A 19,696-nucleotide genomic window follows, 5' to 3' on the forward strand; every position below is an offset into this window, starting at 1 on the left:
ACAATGGATCAACCTCTTGATGACGATATATATATAAACTTGCACGTCGATGAATGTGTACAAGCAAAGCTAGCACATGAGCGACTGACATGTGTACCAACCAGTTGTTGTCGAGCTATTAATCCGCGTTGTGATGGAGTAACTCTCAATAGTTTCTTTTCCCCTCGGGCTAGACGTGCGCAACTCGTTCGGCTTAGTTCTTACGGAGTACAGTTTATACTATAGATTTGGCTGCCGTTTTAGTCCAGGCGTGACCGATGCAACTCCGAATCCGTCGAATTAGTGCAGGCCACGCGTACAAGAACAGCGGATGACGATCGACTTCACGTCCAATATAGCTGCAGCAAGGCTACAAGGACTACCGCGCCGAAACCGAACCACGCTGAAGGTGAAGCCGAGCACGCACACGCGAGTGTGTCCGACCATCTGTTGGACGCGGAGGCGGAGCGGGCTCGCTCTCTCGCGGGACACGTAAACACCGTGCCGCCGATAAGCTCATCTGACTTTCAACGTACGTTCCGAGGAGGTGATGCGTTCGGAACTGAACACTGAACAACGACGTGTGCTGCCTTGGCTGGCTCCTTCCATCGACCGATCGATCGAGCTCCGGCTGGTCGACGGAAAACAGCGACCCCTCACCCGGCCAGACGACGGTAGTAGCATGAGTAGCAGCAGCAGCAGTAGGAGGAGTACGACAGGAGCCCCGGAGCCTTCCACGCGAGCCACCGCGCTCACGCAACGTGACAAATGCCGCGCCACCTCGGCGTCCCGTCCGGGACAAGCTCCCCGCCGCCGACGTCGACGCTGTCCCAGCCGCTCTGTTGCGGGCACCCACCCGGGGTCCCCGCCATGCATGCCAATGGAAAACTCCAGCCGCTGCGGGAGCACCACGTGTAAGGGCAGGGCCGGACCCGGCCGTCGCAACTCTCAAGACGGCCGGATAACCATTCCGGGGGGGGGTGCGAGTGCGACCAGCTGGATGCGCAACACCTGGACGCGGCGCCAAGCCATCGCGGGGCCTACATGTTCTCCCGTCGCGTGGGGTGGCGCCACGTGTGCGCATCCCGCCGGCCGGACCCGTGCGCCGATCGAGCGCCGGTATATATAAAGAGCTGCCCCGCCGTGTCCCGAGCTCCACTCCACTGCTACTAGCCTACTACGCATACACAGCCACCTGCCAGCTTTGGCGATCGAGCAACGACGACGGACGGCCGGCCGGACGGACGGTGGACATGGAGCGCGGCGACGACTGCCAGTTCATGGTGGTGCACCAGTACGACGAGGCGGCACAGCTCATGCACCAGCTGATGGTGGCGGCCGCGGGGGACCAGCAGGACCCCAACGCGGGCGCGGCGGGGCGGGGAGCCGGCGGCGGCGGCGGGGAGAGGAAGCGGCGGTTCACGGAGGAGCAGGTGCGTTCGCTGGAGACGACGTTCCACGCGCGGCGCGCCAAGCTGGAGCCCCGGGAGAAGGCGGAGCTGGCGCGGGAGCTGGGCCTGCAGCCCCGGCAGGTGGCCATCTGGTTCCAGAACAAGCGCGCGCGGTGGCGATCCAAGCAGCTCGAGCACGACTACGCCGCGCTCCGGGCGCGGTACGACGCGCTCCACGCCCGCGTCGACTCGCTCAGGGAGGAGAAGCTCGCGCTCGCCAAGCAGGTACATACCGTACCGTAAATCCCATCATGTCGATCTGTCATCAACAAACACCAGATCGGTCGATTCTTATACATGGATAATAATATACGCTGACGATCGATTTCTTGTCGATTGTTGATTTCCAGGTGGATGAGCTGAGGGGGAGGCTGCAGAGCGTCAGCGAGCGGCAAGACCAGAGCGGCAGCTGCGAGGTCAACGACGCCGCGGACGACGGCAAGAGGAACCTAAATAGCACCACCACCACCTGCCTGGTGCTGGTGCAGGAGGACGATGGTGCCACGCCGCCGGCCGCAGTAGACGCCTCCGGCTCCGAGGACTCGGCGGCGACCGAGTACGGCTACGGCTACGACTACGACCACGTCGTCGCGTACGGCGAGGGCCTGCACGATCCCTTGTGCGCCACTCCGGACCTGTGGGATACATGGCCGCTGCTGGAGTGGAACGCGGTGGCATGAACCCACGACCACGAGCGAGGAAGAAGCAGCAGTCGTGTACTCGATCATCTCTCATGTCTCTTCTTCTGTATCGTCACAGTGTACGTGTACGTGTACGTGTGGTGGATTCATGGTGATTCAGTTGATCCGTGGAGAGATTGACTGACGGGAAACAGATAGAGATAGAGCTAGCTGTGTATTGATCAGGAATCAGCTGGAGGGGGATCGATGGATGGACCATGAAAGCTTCATCACGCATTGTACACCAGGGCTCGAGCGAGGGGACGATCGATCCCTCGTCGGCCTCTCGATCGGCCGCCGTGCATCTTAGGATCCATGTCCGTGAGAGGTGTGATTCGATCAGAGCCGAGGCAATGGTGTCGCACGCACGTGGTTAATTTACGCATGCTGTTGTGTTGCTGCACTACGTTACTCGATCGATCGATGGATGCTGTTGTCGTACGTCGCCGTCGACGGGGGGGCCGGCCGGGACAGAGTCTCTGTCGCACAGGAGATGATCCCTGTTTCCGGTTGCTCGTTTGGAAGGGGATGCGGTCGTCGTGTCAGTCGTCCATTCACCCCGGTGCTGTTGCGCGGGGCGCAAAGGCGGAGGCGGAGGCGGAGGAGGAAAAAGGTAGCTGTCGAGAATTAGGAACGTTCTGGATTGGTGGCCCGGCGGCCAGGTGGGTGGTGGAAACGACTCACCGGACGAGAAAGCGATGCCCAACCGAATCACAAGTACGCAAAATGTTCCCACACGAGCTCCGGCGGAATATAATTAACTCTCGTGTAGGCGAATTTTGGGTGTAGTTACCTCACTTATACTATTAGCTAGGAGCGCGCGAGCGCTCTCTCTCTCTAGTCTCTACGTATATAGGTATAGGCCGGGTATCATTTCGTACCAAAGTATACAAGCAAAGGATACGTAGGGACAAAACTCTGCTAGAACACCACTCGAGGGAGCCAGAATATTAGACTAAGTATACGATGATGTGGCTCCGTCCAAGATTAATTATTTTTTCTAAAAAGAAATTGATCCTAAATATGTAAATTTAAAATATTTTCGTTTGAGATGCCAACAATTTTGAGTAAAAAACTTATCAATAACAAACGTGTAGATCAGTGGGTTGATCATCAGTACAACTTTGTTATTAATCATGTCAACATTCAAGGTTGTTTAAAAATTCTAAAATTTGAACTTCGAAATCTATGAACTTAAAACACATATTTAGAACTCTAAATAATTTCAAAGAAAAAACTTTTCAACTATAAAGGTATTTTATTGATAAATACAACTTTGGTGCAAATCATGTCAACATCTAAGCTCATTTAAAAAATTTAAATTTTCAAAATCTATTAGCTTAAAAAATATTTTTGGGACTCTAAATATATTCAAATATATATTTCTCAATTATAAAGTTGTAGATCATGTCGATAATATAATTTTGATATAAAATTTTCTTTCATTCAACTTATATGAAAAAGAATATGAATTACTTTTTCATGCAACTATTTTTAGAGATAGACATCTTAAGATGTTTTAGGGACGGGCCCTTAGAATGGCCATCTCTGTTAATACCTATTTTCAGAGACAGACATCCTAATGCAATTGTCTCTATAAATCAATGATCCACAAAGGCGATCGTGTCTCTCGCTTTAGATGATTAATAGAGGCAGACATTTTTCTTGAGGCATCCTGACTCTCTGTAGAGATGGTCACTAGATATGTTCGCCTCTGTTAATCAAATAGGATGTCTTCCAAAATCCTTTTTGTAGCAGTGTGGTATGATATTACCTTATCATGAGGGACCGAACTTGTATAAATCTATATCTTGCATTTCCATGAAGCTCTCAATTCAGCGCGTACCCTCATAATTATTGCAGGTGACAAAAACATAAAAGACAGTAGCAATATTTTTGATGAACCCGATGATGTAAAAAGGCAACTGTGGATCGAGAATTGAACAACTTGTGAGATTTTGGACAATTGTTTTACCGAGAAATGGAGCTTACTAAGAGGCACTCGAAGGCTTGCTTGATTTTTCCTCGGCAAAAATTACATAGCCATAACAACAGATTTAAGCCTAGAGATCGTTCGACAATAGCTACATAAAGTTCGTATCCATAGATACAAAGAAAAGATGTCAATTGCAATCTAATAAATTTAGGAGGTGTTTGGTTGATGTTGTTAAAGTTTAACAGATATTGTAGTATTTTTATTTTATTTGGTAATTAGTATCCAAATATGGCCTAATTAGGCTCAAATGATTCGTTTCATAAATTATTTTCTAGCCGTGTTTTTAGTTTCATAAATAGTTTATATTTAGTACTTCATGCATGTGTCCAAACATTCGATATGACAGACGGTAAACTTTATCGCCCGTAACCAAAGCCCTTAAAACTATTTATAATCATCTATTAAAAAAATGTTACAATAATAAAAGTTAGGTAATCCCGCTATTTGCATGTGCATCTTAACTAGCTAGTTTATCTATAATGTAGCTGTCGATCGTCGTGGAAACAAGAGTATATGACCAAGGAAAAAAAAAAGAACTTGGATTTCCTTGTTGCCAATATCATGCAGTACCGAAAGAACCAATTCGTAAACGACAAATCACTCCTGCTGATCGATGTGAATGGGATGTTGTTAGGACGCAGAGCCTTTCTCGTATCATCTCTTCGCCGCTCACAGAAAGCTCCTTTTGTCGTGCATTTACAATCATCTAAAACCCGTAGACGAAAACTTGGACTCTCCTCATGCGATGCGTCTGACCAATCACTGTATTACCTTTTTTTAGCAACAATCACTGTATCACCTGATGAGCAACGCTAGGGACTGTTTAGATTGGGGATGGAAATTTTTTGAGTGTCACATCGGATGTGTCGGAAGGATGTCGGAAGGGGTTTTTAGAAACTAATAAAAAAACAAATTACATAGCTCGTCAGGAAACTGCAAGACAAATTTATTAAGCATAATCAATCTGTCATTAGCATATGTGGGTTACTGTAGCACTTAAGGCTAATCATGGAGTAACTAGGCTTAAAAGATTCGTCTCGTGATTCTCAACTAAACTGTGTAATTAGTTTATTTTTTTATCTACATTTAATGTTCCATGCATGTGTCCAAAGATTCGATGGGATGGATGAAAAATTTTTTTGTGGGGAACTAAACAGGGCCTAAAGTTAAAGAACAAGAGAGAGCCCATTGCCTACAGAAGTCTATTTCTGTCACATCGACACAAGTCTGCCACCGACTGCGGCCCATTGATAATAGGAACGGGTTCTTTCTTTCTTTGGTGGACTATAAGTTTTTTTTTAGCTGGAGTTGAAACAGTTCATTTTGTAAATAGCCCAAGTTTCTCAATTTCGGCCTAGATTTTTTTTTTGAGCAACTTTCGTCCACCCACTTTCTACGGAGCATCCTGTATATATTGGGCCAGAATGTTAGTCACAAATGGGTTCCTGTGGCCATCTTAAAATGGTGCTAGAACACTGTTCATTTTGGCCCATTTATTTCTTGCCATGCATCGGCTAAGTTGCCACGCAAGTACTTTGCATATCATCCGAAGGGTTTTTGATAGTTCCAGCATGGACACCGATCAGGATTCAGGAGTGCGAGGTTAGCGACTTAGAGGAAGGGTAATAATTAGAGCCGGGCTGCTGGCTATAAGATTTTTTTTATAGTTTTTTCTAGTTTACTTATATAATGATATAATGATTAGGTTAGTTCATCACTATTAATACATCATACATAACCCACTTGTTTCTCTCACAAACTTTCTTGCTGAGCCGACTGTAACCTGCTTTTACTCTCTTTTCTTCTCTCTCCTCCACCTTAGTATTTAATTAGCTTACAGTCTACTATAATACTTGCTCTTAACACAAAGACCGGCCGAACTGTCAAATTGGCTTTTCCCATGCAGTAACCATGCATCGATCGGCGCCCATGCATATGCAAGGCGGTGGACCCGGCGGCACAAGGGACGCCAAATGGGCAATGGCCAAAGTAAGGGCAACAGATGAGCATAGTGTGTTGCTGCTCAGGAAAAGCTCCCCCGGCCGGCCCCTCCGCCATGTTTTATCCATTTCCAGCCGGCTGCCCCTGGATCTGCAGAGCAGGAGCAAGTGAGCAACAGTAGGAGAGAAGAGGTTACTAGTTGCACCGGTGGCTTGGAGAGAATTTCGCTTTCACCGATTCGGCTGATAAGCCATTGCAATAAGGGCAGTCGGAGCATTAATAGTAGTATCTATCCCTATTAATTGAGATGCCACGTAAGCAAAATGCTGACATGGCAGTGTAATTAATGAGGAAAGAGAAGCAAAATCATGAAAATCGTTTTCTATCAAAGAAACGGCTTCTACTCTTCACCCAAGACACCAAGAAACCGTGAAATCACCGTTGGGAAGAAATCACTAGTTTCTTACCCATGTTGTCGTCCTCGCTTGCTGGTTATGCCTGACTGCGCCTGCGCCGCTCGGCTGTACTGCCACATCTGCTCGTGCTGGCCGTGCCGCACCGGCCGTGCTCACCCTGCTCGGCTGCGTGCGCTGCCGTGCCCGCTGCTCAGCCACACTGCTGCATTAGCTCGTGCTTGCACCCGCTCTGCATGGCCGCGTGGCTTGTGCCCGCTCTGCTCGGCCATGCCACCATGCCTGCTCACATTGTCCCTGCTTGCCCGTGCTGCCATGTCCGCTCACGCCGGCCATGTCCGCTCATGTCGGGCGTTGCTCGGCCGCACCGTCGCCACTATGCAGGACGCAGGGGGCTGCCGTCCAGCACTCGGGTCTATTGCGCAAGCCATCATCAGTGTGTAGGACACGCCGCCATGCAGCTGGCTGCCGCTGCCGCGCTCGTCACGACAAAGGCCGCGTCGCCATCACGCAAGCTGCCGCTGCTGCAAAGAAGCGAGCTTTTGCCGCGGTCGGTGGCCGGGCCCTTGCCTCCATGGCGAGGTGGAGGCCAAACGAGGAGGAAGACGCTACTCTCTGATCGTCCGTGCATGCTCGCTTGGCTCTTAGCGAGCAAATGTGTTGCGGCTCAGGAGCATGGCGATGGACTTTAGGAGAGAGAGAGAAACATTTATTAGGGATAGAAACTTGCATTGTGTGATATGATTTCTATTGCTGGTTTCTTGCTGACGTGGTTGTTATGGAAATCGTGACTAGTTTCTTCCATTGGGACTGCCCTAAATATTTGTTACTGATTTATTGTGAGAAAAAACACTGTTAAATGACTGACAGATTTAGAACAAACAAGTCAAGGAGGTTTGATAGGTTATACGTAAATTCTAATTAGCCACGAGTTGGTTTCCAAAGTTTCTCTTCCAGATGAGCTGTTCCACGCAACTGGAACATGAGAAAAAAAAGAGAAATTAGACCCTTTCTTGGATAAATACACTTTAAATTGGCCTATAATGAGGCTGTTTGTATTATTAGATTTGATCAAACACCGTATCAATAAGTTAGGAAAGATAGTCGAATCAAAATCTTTGCCTTGAACCTCACCTGACACACTTAGAGCCAGAATGGGTCCGGCTATCTCTCAACCAAAAAAAAACTTTTTTGGATCAGTTTTTTTTTGTATGGGTCAACAATATTCTCTACAACTAAAAATTATAGAAAGGATCCATCTACCATATCCATGGTGAAGCCACAACTCACATCCCTTTTAGCCATGATAGACTATCCCATCAACCTAGGCCCCACTCATCCATGCATGCAAAATTATTTTAGCGAATTTAAAAAAGTCATAACTTTTAAACCGAAGATATAAATTAAATTTCGATTGCACCATTAAATTTCTCATAACAAATCCTTCAAAACAAGATCACACATAGATATATTTAGATAAAATTTTATTAATTAATATTTATCTTATAAAGATAAAATATTTTCTTTTATTAAGTAGAAACAATATTCTAGGTTCAACAGATAATGTTCTGTCTTTGTAAAAAATGTTATTGATTTAGAAGAATAGTATTTTTGTTTTAGGTTTATGAAACTGATATTACAATATACATAAAAATACATAAATACATGACATAGATAAAAATAATAAAAAAAATCTTGAGTAAAAAGCATAAGAAAAAAAATAAAAACACAAAAATGGAGAAAAATTCAAATAATGTCAAAGGGTTACTTTTTAAATATCATAAATATATTTATAGAACATTAACATCACTAAATACATTATAGAACATTATTAAATATATTATAGAACATCACATCTATTATAGATTACATGTATACTAAGTGAACACCGTAAGAAACATCATAGAACATCACATATATATTACGAAAACATGACATAACAAATTATAGAACACTAAATATATACTACATAAATATCACATATATATAGAAAATAAAAATAAAAAATAAAATTACTAAGAAAAAAAATATAAAAACAAACATAATTAACAAATGATAAAAAGGGCATAGAGCAAATAAAATTAATGAATAATTTAAATAAGGATAAAAATAATATTAAAAGGAAATAAAATATAAAATAAGAATGAAGAAACATAGAAAATCTGAAAAGAAAAAAGAAAAACAAATAGAAGCAAGGAAGAACAATAAAAATAAAACCAAAAGAAAAAGAAAATAAAAGGTAAAATTAAAACAAGAAAAGAATAAGGAAAGGACAGAAAATAAAATAAAATCGAAAAACAAAAACTAAAAAGAAATGAAAAAGGAAGAATATAGACACAAAAAATAAAATAACAATGAAGAAACATAGAGTATGTGGATTTTAAAACCCGTAACAACGTACGGGCATTAAAGTTGAAACTCATAGTAGTCTTTCGACACATTGCAAGTCAGGTTGGTCGAGTTTGTTGCGTAAAGTGGCCCATGAATAGATCTAATTTGAATTGTGTAGACTTTCTTTTAGCGGATTTGAGCTCTAAAGCTCTAACTGATCCAAAGAAGCTCTTACAAATTCCATGTTTCACCGTTGTAGATTATGTAGAGAACTAGAGAAGTGACATGACATGTGTGAAGACATATATATACAATATATAAGTGTTTCTTGTTATTTTAAGGTTTTCTTTGGGCCTGTTTGGATTTTTTCATCTAAACTTTAGTGCTAAAGCTACAAACAAGTGGTCTAAAGTTAGCTCTAAATTTTAGCCCACCTCACATTAGAGATTTATAGCTAAAAAATGAGCTGTCTCTAAAACTAGAGGAGGGGATCCAAACAAGCTCTTTGGATCACGGGCTAACACCTCTATTTTTAGAGTATTAAAGTGTGAAGGATTTCTTCCGTTTTACTTTTCATATTTTAAATATGATCCAGACTCATAACCCATGCTCATACGGGAAAGTTAAATTTGCCTTTAAGAGTAAAAAAAACTGCCTCTAAGTTCATACGAGAGTTAGAATGATTTGCATCCAACAATGGTACAAAGTCTAAACTAAGATTGTATTGGATCTTGTTGCTAATGGGTGGTTAGGTTTATTAGTCCCTATTACCCAATAATTAACCTATATTTAATCCTTTTTATCGTACATATTTTTGTATTTAAGGTGGCCATCCTGTTTTACTTTCTGCCACGATAAAACTGGATGGCAGAGAGAGAGAGAGAGAGAGTTTTAAGAATCAAATGTGTTAGGTTGGAGTAGTATTTTTTTTTGAAAGATCCGGACATTATCGGCTTTGATTAATAATAAGAAGAGATTGTGGAAAACATTCGTTTACAAGCGCGAGGAGCGCTCCCCATCGCAGCCTAGGCTACGTGGGGCTTTTCTTCCTAGTTGATTACTCGCTACTTACATTTTTAACTAAAGAATTCCTTAAAGCTTTGCATCCCGCCAAGGACCATTGATGAGCCATGTCCTTGATATCCACCAGCAGGGAATGTGGCGCCTTTCGTTCTTCCCTGAAGATCCACAGCATTTCGCCGGTTCCAGATGTTCCACACAGTCAATATTGCTAGAGTATGCTCCTTCTTCCATCCTGCTCTTATTGTTTGGTTAAAACAGTCTTCGAGCTCAAGTACTTCTTTCCATGATGTTGGCTGCAAGCTCGGGCAGCCACTCCAGGTAGCCACCAGTTGCCAGACCAGGCGGGAGTAGGGGCATTCGAAAAATAAGTGATGTGCTGTCTCAAGGTTCCGTTCACACAAGGCGCAAAAATAATTGTTCTTCCAGTGACGCAATTGTAGGCGCGCCGAAGTCCATAGTCTATTTTGCAATAGCAGCCATAAAAAGAATTTGCACTTTGGCGGTGCCCACGCATTCCAAATTAAGGCTGGAAAGGATGACTGGACTTGGCCGGCAAACTGAATTGCATATGCTGATTTGCTCGAATATTGGCCAGAGCTTTCTAGTGTCCAAACAATGGTATCCTCGCTTGATTCATCAAGATCAGGTCGGATGGAGTCGATGGCTGTCCAAAGATCGAAGTATTCTTTGAGAAGATCATGTGTCAAATTATAAGCAATGTCCCGAATCCACCACTCTAAGGCACAGTGAGAATGAGAAAGTAATACCAGTAGCATATATATTGGGCCCCAAGGAAAATGTATATATAAGCTGTGTAGTTCCAAGGAAAATGTATATAGTCTAGTTCCTCATCTCATCCAAAATCTATTTGGAGTTTTTCTGCGTTCCAAGGAAATGTATATAAAAGCTGTAGTCATAAATTGGAATGAATGAAGACAATCAATTGAATGGGGCCTGAAACTTCTATTCCACCGAGGAGTACTAGTGCACAGCAAGGACCCAAAAAAAAAAAAAGGAAGGACAACCCGAGCCATTATGCTATGCTTAGCACTTTAGGGTTTTTGGTACACCTAATTATCTCTTGCCCCAAGTCACCTCACAAGATAATACTAGTACTTGTTCAACACATAAAAAAGGATAATTTCATCGCATGAAGAACGCGACTGTCTTGCTCAACTGCTTCACTTCACCTTTAGCTATTGGTTTCTGGCCCCTACAGATAAGGAACCTTCAACTTTCCAAAACCTACCTTTAGTTGTTGTGCCATTGCAAGAGAGTTTTAAAAAAATCTGGTACCAGCAGACAAGAAAGACCAATATCACTAGCTAGCTGTTTGATTTCATGTTTTTTTTTGGACTGATGCTATAGGATCATATTCTACTAGATCAGTACTGTACTGTGGGCATGGATGCATGTCATGCGCCTAGCTCTAACAACTTAGCGACAACTAAAACAACCATGAGAATATATACAAATCCTGCATATGGGCTGATCTTGCTTGTACTTCTTTTGTATGTACAAACATAATCTTCAACAGTAAACTTGTGACATTAGTGATCCATATAGGACTGCAGCATTACCTGTCTCTTCTTAAAAAAAGGACACCACTGCCTGTCACATTTCACTTCTGGCCTGTAAAAATAGGAAACCAGCTGGCTGTTCCAGCCAATAAGTTACCTGCGTATATTAAAATAGCAGTATATACTGCTACCTCCTTTATTTGTGCATTTACCTGACACCAGTCATCAGCTGCATATACTAGTATATCAACGCTTGTGAACACAAGAATGTAAACCACACCAAGATTAACTGCTCAAACATTATACATAGAATAAGAGGAAGAATTAAGCAGAACACATTAATTTGTACTGGTACGTACCATATGCATTGTGTTTTGGTAACTTTATATCTATCATAAGTGAGTCGTCACTAAGAAATTAAAGTTAATGCCATCACTTGGATGTGAATATGTTTCATATGTATAGCATCGAAGCTGCTTGCATGTACCAGCTGTCTGCAAGTTGCTCGTCACTCTAGCAAATAATTTGGCAACACATCTCACCATCTATTCCATTATCCAAGGCCGTGTTTAGTTCGTGGACGAAAAGATTTCGCGACACTGTAGCACTTTCGTTTGTTTGTGGTAATTATTATCCAATCATGGCCTAACTAGGCTCAAAAGATTCGTCTCGTAAATTTCGACCAAACTGTGCAATTAGTTTTTATTTTTGTCTATATTTAATACTTCATGCATGGGCCTAAAGATTCGATGTGACGGAGAATCTTGAAAAATTTTGGTATTTTGGGTGGAAGTAAACAAGGCCCAAATGCATACTATGTCATATGTATTCAAGCGGCCTAGGACGGTGCTCCGAAAGCACCATTTTCGCGTTACCATTTATAGTTGTATAATTGTATACTATGTCGTAGGCTCTACTGCTGCTACACATTCATGGAAATGTTTCATAGTAACTTAACTATACAGCTGGAATATACAGCACATGGATGGAGGTAGAACTGTAAAGTTACAGCTTTGTGGAGGGGACGACGACAGGATGATCAGCAGCATGTGTGTCCTGCTTTGATGTATGAGGAAACAAAGGGAAGGAGACAACTACTACCTCATGAACCTTAATTTTTGGCCTGGCCTTCCCAAGAAACAAATATGTCATAGTTGTTAGTAGATGGCAGTATTTATTTGCATCGAGACGAGTACATAATCTCAGGGCCAAAGGGTCGTGAGAACTGTTATTCTGTATATGATAGCTCCTTATTTTAGTCTTCCCCAATCGAAAATAACACACATCAGGATGGAGAGTAGTATAGTACCTTAGCTCTGAGGTTACCGCCCTTGATTTTTAGTTTGTGGAAATTAACTTAGATGAACTAGAAACACTTGTTGGACATGATGATTTGATCAGTTTATGAGAAAAAAAAACTTTTAACCCAAGAGATATATATGCAGACTGATGATCGATGATACATATATATGACTACCGTTAATTAGATGGGGATTTAATTTGGCCAACGAATCTCTTACATAAGATTAAGATGAACTAGAAGACAGTAGCTACGTCTAAGAGAGAGAAAGATAAAGATGCTATAGTACGGATCAAAAGAGAGGATAAGAAGATCCTTCATGCATGTTGAAAAGGTAGCGATGATACACAAACTTTTCCCCCATCTTTCTCCTGTCAGATTAGGGATCAGAAAAAGTTGGGGCAGGAGAAAAAGACCGCAACTACATCAAAGGGACGGAGATGCCATGCCATAGTTTAAAGGAAGAAAGCATGCATATGTGTGTGTTCTGTTGAGTCAAGAATCCTTATGATTGCACCAATCTGCTGCATGCTGACCGCACGAAAACCAACACAGCAAACATTCGCCGAGATAATCATATCCTAATCATGCAAGATTCTAGCTGCGGGCCGGGGACAGTAATCTACACACCGACGGTCTCCATGCATATATAGGAAGGTCAAACGAGCCAAGAGAGAGAGAATCGCTAGATCGATGACGACGATGCCAAAGAAAACTCACCATGTGAGGCGTGCGAGAACAAGAGGGATCGATGGAGAACTACGCGCCGGGAGCTCTGCTTGAGGGGAATGAAGCCTGGTCCGAGATCAACAACAATCTAGACCGATGAGATCTGCATGTTCCTGCACCTCGAGCCAGACAACATTCCCCTCAAAGTAAGAAGGCTTCCCCCCTTCTCTTCCCCGATCGATCTGCTGCATGCGATTCCGGATCCGGCCTTCGTTCTTCCTCCTGTTCTTCATCTTCTTCCCCCCGCATGGCTCGGCTTGTTTCAAGGGGGAAAACGCCACCAGAGCTGGCGAGGACGACGACGGTCTGTTGTTGGTATCTATAAAGGAGGGTATGGAGAGAGAGAGAGAGAGAGAGAGAGGAAGTAGCGAGCGCTATCATCATGAGTGAAATCATTGCATTTAGGGGTCAGAATTGGGGAGGGACAAAAGGATCAACAAAACCAGCAAAAATGACGTGGCCTTTTATGAGCAACGCGATAAAAAGTCGAGCTAAACCCGGCCTATAGCTAGCGTGGCCCAGCTTTATGTTTACAGTTAGCAATATATCGAACTTAACAAATGAAGGTCCCGGAAAGTTGGTGAAAAATCATGCTTGCCTCTCACCCAGCCTGCCAACGAATTAGGTATGTTGGGCTGGGTTCCAATTAATGTACTGTGACTGTGAACATATTATTATTCCAGTGGGCACTAAAGTTTAGCTCACATGCATTACTAATTCATTTTTACAAGAAAATACATAAACTGATTAGTGTATTGTTTGGTTCTGTGTTTGTGCGCACAGAACTGGAAATCAGTTCTATAAGTTTAATAATTTTTCAGACTATCGGTCCCTACTTACAATCTTCTATCATGCTTCCATCGCATGGGTGTGTGAGGCAAAGCTATGGCTTCTGAAAAAAATTGTTGTGAGCAAGCATTTGTAGTTTGTGAATTGTGGAAAAGATATAAGCTGTTTGGTTCAAACAAGTATACAACTTACCTCATATCTCTATTTTTCTTGAAATTACTGTGAAGCAACTCTATTTTTACCATTTCAAAAAGAAGAAAGCCAAAAGCCAAAATCTATACTACCTAAAAGTTGCTACTTTCTACCCTTTGGTTGGCTTTTGGGTTTTTAAAAGGAAAAGCAACTTACAAAAGCCCAACCAAAACACCCAAAAACATGTGAACCATTTTTCACTTAACTAGAATATGGATGGTCACTTCTTGTGAAATTAAATACAAATGAAAAATAGTACGTGCACACATGGGTGCATTTAGTAGTAAGGTTAGGTCTACATTACTTTCGAGGTGTCATTTTGTCATGGCGACCCTCAAACTTACAGAATGTTCATCTTATTTAAACAATGTTTGGATCACATTACCTATCCAAACAAGTCTAGACCCGCTACGTGTGTCTCCTCCCCATTAAACCTAGTTTGCTTGCAATTTACAAGACGAATCTTTTAAACCTAGTTAGTCTATGGTTAGACAATAATTACCAAATAAAAACGAAAATGCTACAATACTCAAAAACTTTTCACCTCCTCAATTAAACAAGGCCTAAGCAACCCACATATAGTTGAATGTCTAGTATCCCACACTACCTATTCCTCTGCCAGCTCCTTCCTTGTCGAGCCCAACATCTGCATCCAGGCCCGGCCCTGGAGGCGGGCAAGCGGGGCGGCCGCCTGGGCCCCCAACCAGACAGGGCCCCACCTCCAAGTATGCAACCCAATAAAGCATGCAATGATTTTTAAGGTATTTATACATTTATATGAATTAAAATTATTGTATATGAATATTGCTTTTGTATGTAGAGTTAAGTATTTATGAGTATATATATACAAGTACTATTCTACACCTTCGAATTGTTATACTGACGTATCGTTCAGTATTTGCGTTTCCTAAACCCTAAAACCCTAAACCCTAAACCCTAAACAGTTTTTTTTTCTGGGTGTAGTACTAAATATCCCACGTTGTTCAGTACTATTCAGCATTTCTCTACTTAGTTTTGGCTTACGATGTAGAATATTTAGGTCCTATTTGGTTTCTCCTGCTAAATTTTAGCCAGCTAAGACTATTTTAGCTACTCTTGGGTGACTAGTGTAACTAAACTATTTTAGCTCTTTTTTAGTCAGTGTGTTTGGAAGTTTAGCTACTAAAGTGACTAAAATTTAGCAAGAGGAACCAATCAGGCGCTTATTCTAGAATAACAACAACTACAGCCTTGTTAGTTCCTGATTTTTTTTAATATTTCTCGTGACATTAAATTTTTAGACGTATGCATGGAGCATTAAATATAGATAAAATAAATAATTAATTACACAGTTTACCTGTAATTTGTGAGACGAATTTTTTGAGCCTAGTTAGTCTATAATTGGACAATAATTGTCAAATACAAACAGAAGTGCTACAATAGCCAAAACCAAAAAAAATTCCTTAGACCTTGTTTAGTTCCTAATTTTTTTGTTTTAAGTACTGAAACACTTTCGTTTTTAGTTGGCAATTATTGTCCAATCATGAATTAACTAGACTCAAAAGATTCATCTCGCGATTTGCAGACAACCTGTGTAATTAGTTTTGGTTTTGACTACATTTAGTACTTCATGCATGTGTCGTAAGATTCGATATGACCAAAAATCTTATAAAGTTTTTTGACTTTTAGGGTGAAATAAACAAAGCCTAACTAAATAAGACCTATGTATATGTATAAAGGGCGCCAGATATTTCTTTCGCCCCGGGCCTCTAAAAACTCAGGGCCGGCACTGTCTGCATCTTGGGGATGACTAATATATAGGAAAAGGACTATAGTTTAACAACAATGGCATATATAATTAATGTTTTTGAGTGACATATAAGATATTTAGATTTATGCCCATGGTATGTAAAAAATTAGTATAGTGTTAATCGGTTTCATCAATCCTCCATTGTGCACAAAGATATAGCCTACAAATTTGTAGGTATACTGTAGCTGGGTTGGCTGCCCTGGCACATGGCCACATGGGTATCAAACTCGTTACCCTCTTTTGTAGGCAACCGGGAAAGCGATTTTGTTGGCCGGCCGGCCATAGGATATGGACGGGTTAACAAAATGCTTGATTCCTGGCTGTATTTTCCTGGGGAGATACGAGCCTAGTACACATACTACCAACGATAGAACTGGACGTCCTTGAAATGACGGCGCCATGTGTATTTTAATTATGGAGGGCCATTGGGCCAAGCATATACCATCATTCCACGCTCTGATGATTGAGGACAAACGAAGATATCTAATATTGTTTGCTGATTTGTTATAGAATAGAAATATTATTAAGTAATTAGTAGATTCGGCTGATAAATTTAAATGAATATGGTTTTTGGTACTATTTTATTACACGGAGTATTGATCTCTCAACTTCCGCTGCGTGTACTAGTGTACTCCTGCTACCTTCCAAGAGACTGGCAGTGTACGTACGTACACATGCACTCGCTTTGAATTGGCGTACGTACAACTGCAGGGCCGGGGTAGATTGCTTTCATTTCGATCCCTGGACCTAGCAGCTGCTCTCCTCTGATCCATGCAGCGACGTGAGCGGTAGCCTGTCCTGCCCTCCATGCAACGTCTGTCGATCTGCTGCTCGCATTCAATTGGGCAACCTCAATGGCACTGCCACCAAGTGGCACGTACGCTGTCACTACACTGCCGTGCGTGGACCGGAGCTGCTACTCCTACGTACAAATACTCCAACTCATTTACTGTAGTAATATATATTAGAGCAAGTATAGTAAACAGAAAGAGGAGAAACCTGTTATAAGCTTACAACTGGCTTAGCGACATAAACCGAAACATTTTATAAGAGAGATAAATAAGACATATATTGATATTGAAGACCTAACTAATATGAGTAAACTGAAAAAAAAAACTAACATAACAGCTAAGAGATCAATTGATCCTTGTTCGTTTAGCTAATAAAGCTCAAGCGACAAGGCTAGCAAGAAACTAGCGCAACGTGCCATTAACAAAACAGCAGCAACTAGTAGCCACCTTATACAAGGATATCGGGCCGATTTTGAGGGCGTCGATCAGATCACCGGTCGAGCTGTCAAGTGGCTTGTCCCCATTCCTGTGGGCCGAAGGAGGAGACGTGACGAGGCCACGGAGTGACTGTCCCTCGCAGGGCCGGCACCCATGCTCATCCCCCCGCCGCGCCCGCTCCACGCCGACGCCGACGCCGTCCCCGCCACCTGCCCACTGCCCAGCCTTGGTTCTTCTGCGCCGCCGCCCCGCCGGCCCCCGGCGTGAGGCCGCGTGTCGTCTCCGGCTCTCGTGCGGGTGCGGCCGGCCACACGGAGGTGCCGTGCCCGCAAGAAGAGCAGCGTCACCGTCGCGCGGCGGCGGGCTCCACCGCGCCTCGCTTCGTCAACGCCCGGTGGCCGGGCCAGACAAAGCGGCACCACGTAAACGTCGCGTCGTCCCGCAACTGTTTTGCCTTAAAGTAATCCAAGCCCAGATTCACCCCAAGGGCCCAGTAGCGACCAAAAAAAAATATACAGTTTGCTACAAAAAAAAACTATACAAGCAAATGAACAAAAGCTCGGGAATTCTCCCTTTGGTTCAGGACAAATGCACGGCTTGAACTTAATTAGAAGTAGTAGGAGTAAACTAGTGCAGGGACATGACGTGCTCTTCAGTCTTCACAGATGACGTGCGTGTACAATGGACTGGAAGAAGAGCACAGCCGTGCAACCACTTCCCATTTGGCAGCGAACACAGCACACGTCAAGGCATGCAGTAGCATCAGCCAAACTAACCCACTTCAAATGTCAGCTTGTGCTTACCCAGCATCCACTCTAAGGGGTGTTTAGTTGGAGTTATTAAAATTTAACATGTACTGTGGTATTTTTGTTTTATTTGATAATTAATGTCCAATTATGAACTAACTAGACTTAAAAAATTATGTCTCGCGAATTACTCTCTAGCTATATTTTTTATTTCATAAATAATTTATATTTAGTACTTCATACATGTGTCCAAACATTCAATATGATGAATAGTAAAATTTAATGTCCCTAACCAAACGTGACCGTATACGAGCAATTGAGCACAGTACCTATCGTCAATTAGTCTTCTCTTGATGTTCTTTCTTTTATCAGAAGTATATTATTGCTCTTTCCGTTGCCTGCGAACAACGAACAACCAGTACTCATCTTGTGAAGTTGGCGTGTGGCACTTGCAAAAGGAAAGGAGAGAAGCAGCTGAAAAGGGACAGCTGGCCTTGTTTAGTTCTCAAAAAATTTCAAGATTCTCCGTCACATCGAATCTTACGGCACATGTATAAAGTATTAAATTTAGACGAAAACAAAAACTAATTACACAGTTTGCCTGTAGATCGCGAAATGAATCTTTTGACCCTAATTAGTCTATGATTGGACAATATTTTCTATAAATAACGAAAGTGCTACAATATCCAAAATCCAAAATTTTTGTCCGGCGTGCAAACATGCATGCGTCCGTCAGTGCTGGCAGACTAGCAGGTTTTGAAAGCGGCACTGACGCCAAGAAACACGGATGGGACCCTTGAGGACGGGGCCTTGTTTAGTTTCGAAAAGCGAAAACTTTTCGGTACCGTAGCACTTTCGTTTGTTTGTGACAAATATTATCTAATTATAGACTAATTAGGATCAAAAGATTCGTCTCGTGATTTCCAGCTAAACTGTGTAATTAGTTTTTATTTTTGTTTATATTTAATATTTCATGCATGTGCCACAAGATTCGATGTGACGAAGAATCTTGAAAACTTTTTGGTTTTCAGGGTGAACTAAACAAGGCCTGACGAACTGCGGCTTCTCCTGTAGAAATTTGAGCGACAAATTTTTTAAGCCTAATTAGTTAATAATTAGATAATAATTATTACAAATAAACGAAAATGTTACAATGTCATAAAATTTTTCATTCACCAACTAAACACAACCTTAAGCACGTCTTGTTTAGATCTGAGCGTTGGATGAGCTCCAATTACCTCAACCAATAAAAACACCCAACTAGATCTCAGCAAATTGAGCCCGGCCTGTGAGCTCAGCCCGAGCCCACTGGGTTTGCCCAGGTCCGGACATCCCTATCTAAAAAAATCTTGGCTCGAGCCTAATTATAAATATTTATTTTTAGTTCTTTTATACTATAAAATACACATGCTCTCTTTGAGGACGCGGCTCAAAAAGTAAGCTCACTCAGTGGGACAGTCAATGTTAGGGTTTATTTGACCGAAGCAATTGACCCCTTTTTTTCGGTCGAACCCGCAAAATGCTTAGGTCTACATCGAAAAGAGACAAGAAAGACTCAACTAGAAGGGGTTACCTAGCTACACAAGGG

The 19,696-nt window shown here is 42.6% G+C and overlaps 1 protein-coding gene and 1 long non-coding RNA gene across 2 annotated transcripts; one reads left to right on the forward strand and one right to left on the reverse strand.

The window, feature by feature from the left end:
• LOC8075156 (homeobox-leucine zipper protein HOX24) lies at positions 1,123-2,513 on the forward strand. Its single transcript, XM_002452793.2, has 2 exons — positions 1,123-1,655; positions 1,781-2,513. Exons 1-2 carry the CDS (start codon positions 1,233-1,235, stop codon positions 2,108-2,110), a joined length of 753 nt encoding a protein of 250 aa, XP_002452838.1. The 5' UTR covers positions 1,123-1,232; the 3' UTR covers positions 2,111-2,513.
• Positions 9,715-12,018, reverse strand: LOC110435016. Its single transcript, XR_002452669.1, has 2 exons — positions 11,395-12,018; positions 9,715-11,027 (listed from the first exon to the last, which is right to left on the reverse strand). It is a non-coding gene; the product is annotated as an uncharacterized LOC110435016 (long non-coding RNA).

This window comes from Sorghum bicolor, chromosome 4, assembly GCF_000003195.3.
Source record: "Sorghum bicolor cultivar BTx623 chromosome 4, Sorghum_bicolor_NCBIv3, whole genome shotgun sequence".
Classification (NCBI taxonomy): Eukaryota; Viridiplantae; Streptophyta; class Magnoliopsida; order Poales; family Poaceae; genus Sorghum; species Sorghum bicolor.

Coding starts and splice junctions, on each gene's coding strand:
- LOC8075156 (XM_002452793.2), top strand. CDS start 1,233: ATGGAGCGCGGCGACGACTGCCAGTTCATGGTGGTGCACCAGTACGAC. Junction 1,656..1,780: donor AGCTCGCGCTCGCCAAGCAG/GTACATACCGTA, acceptor GTTGATTTCCAG/GTGGATGAGCTGAGGGGGAG.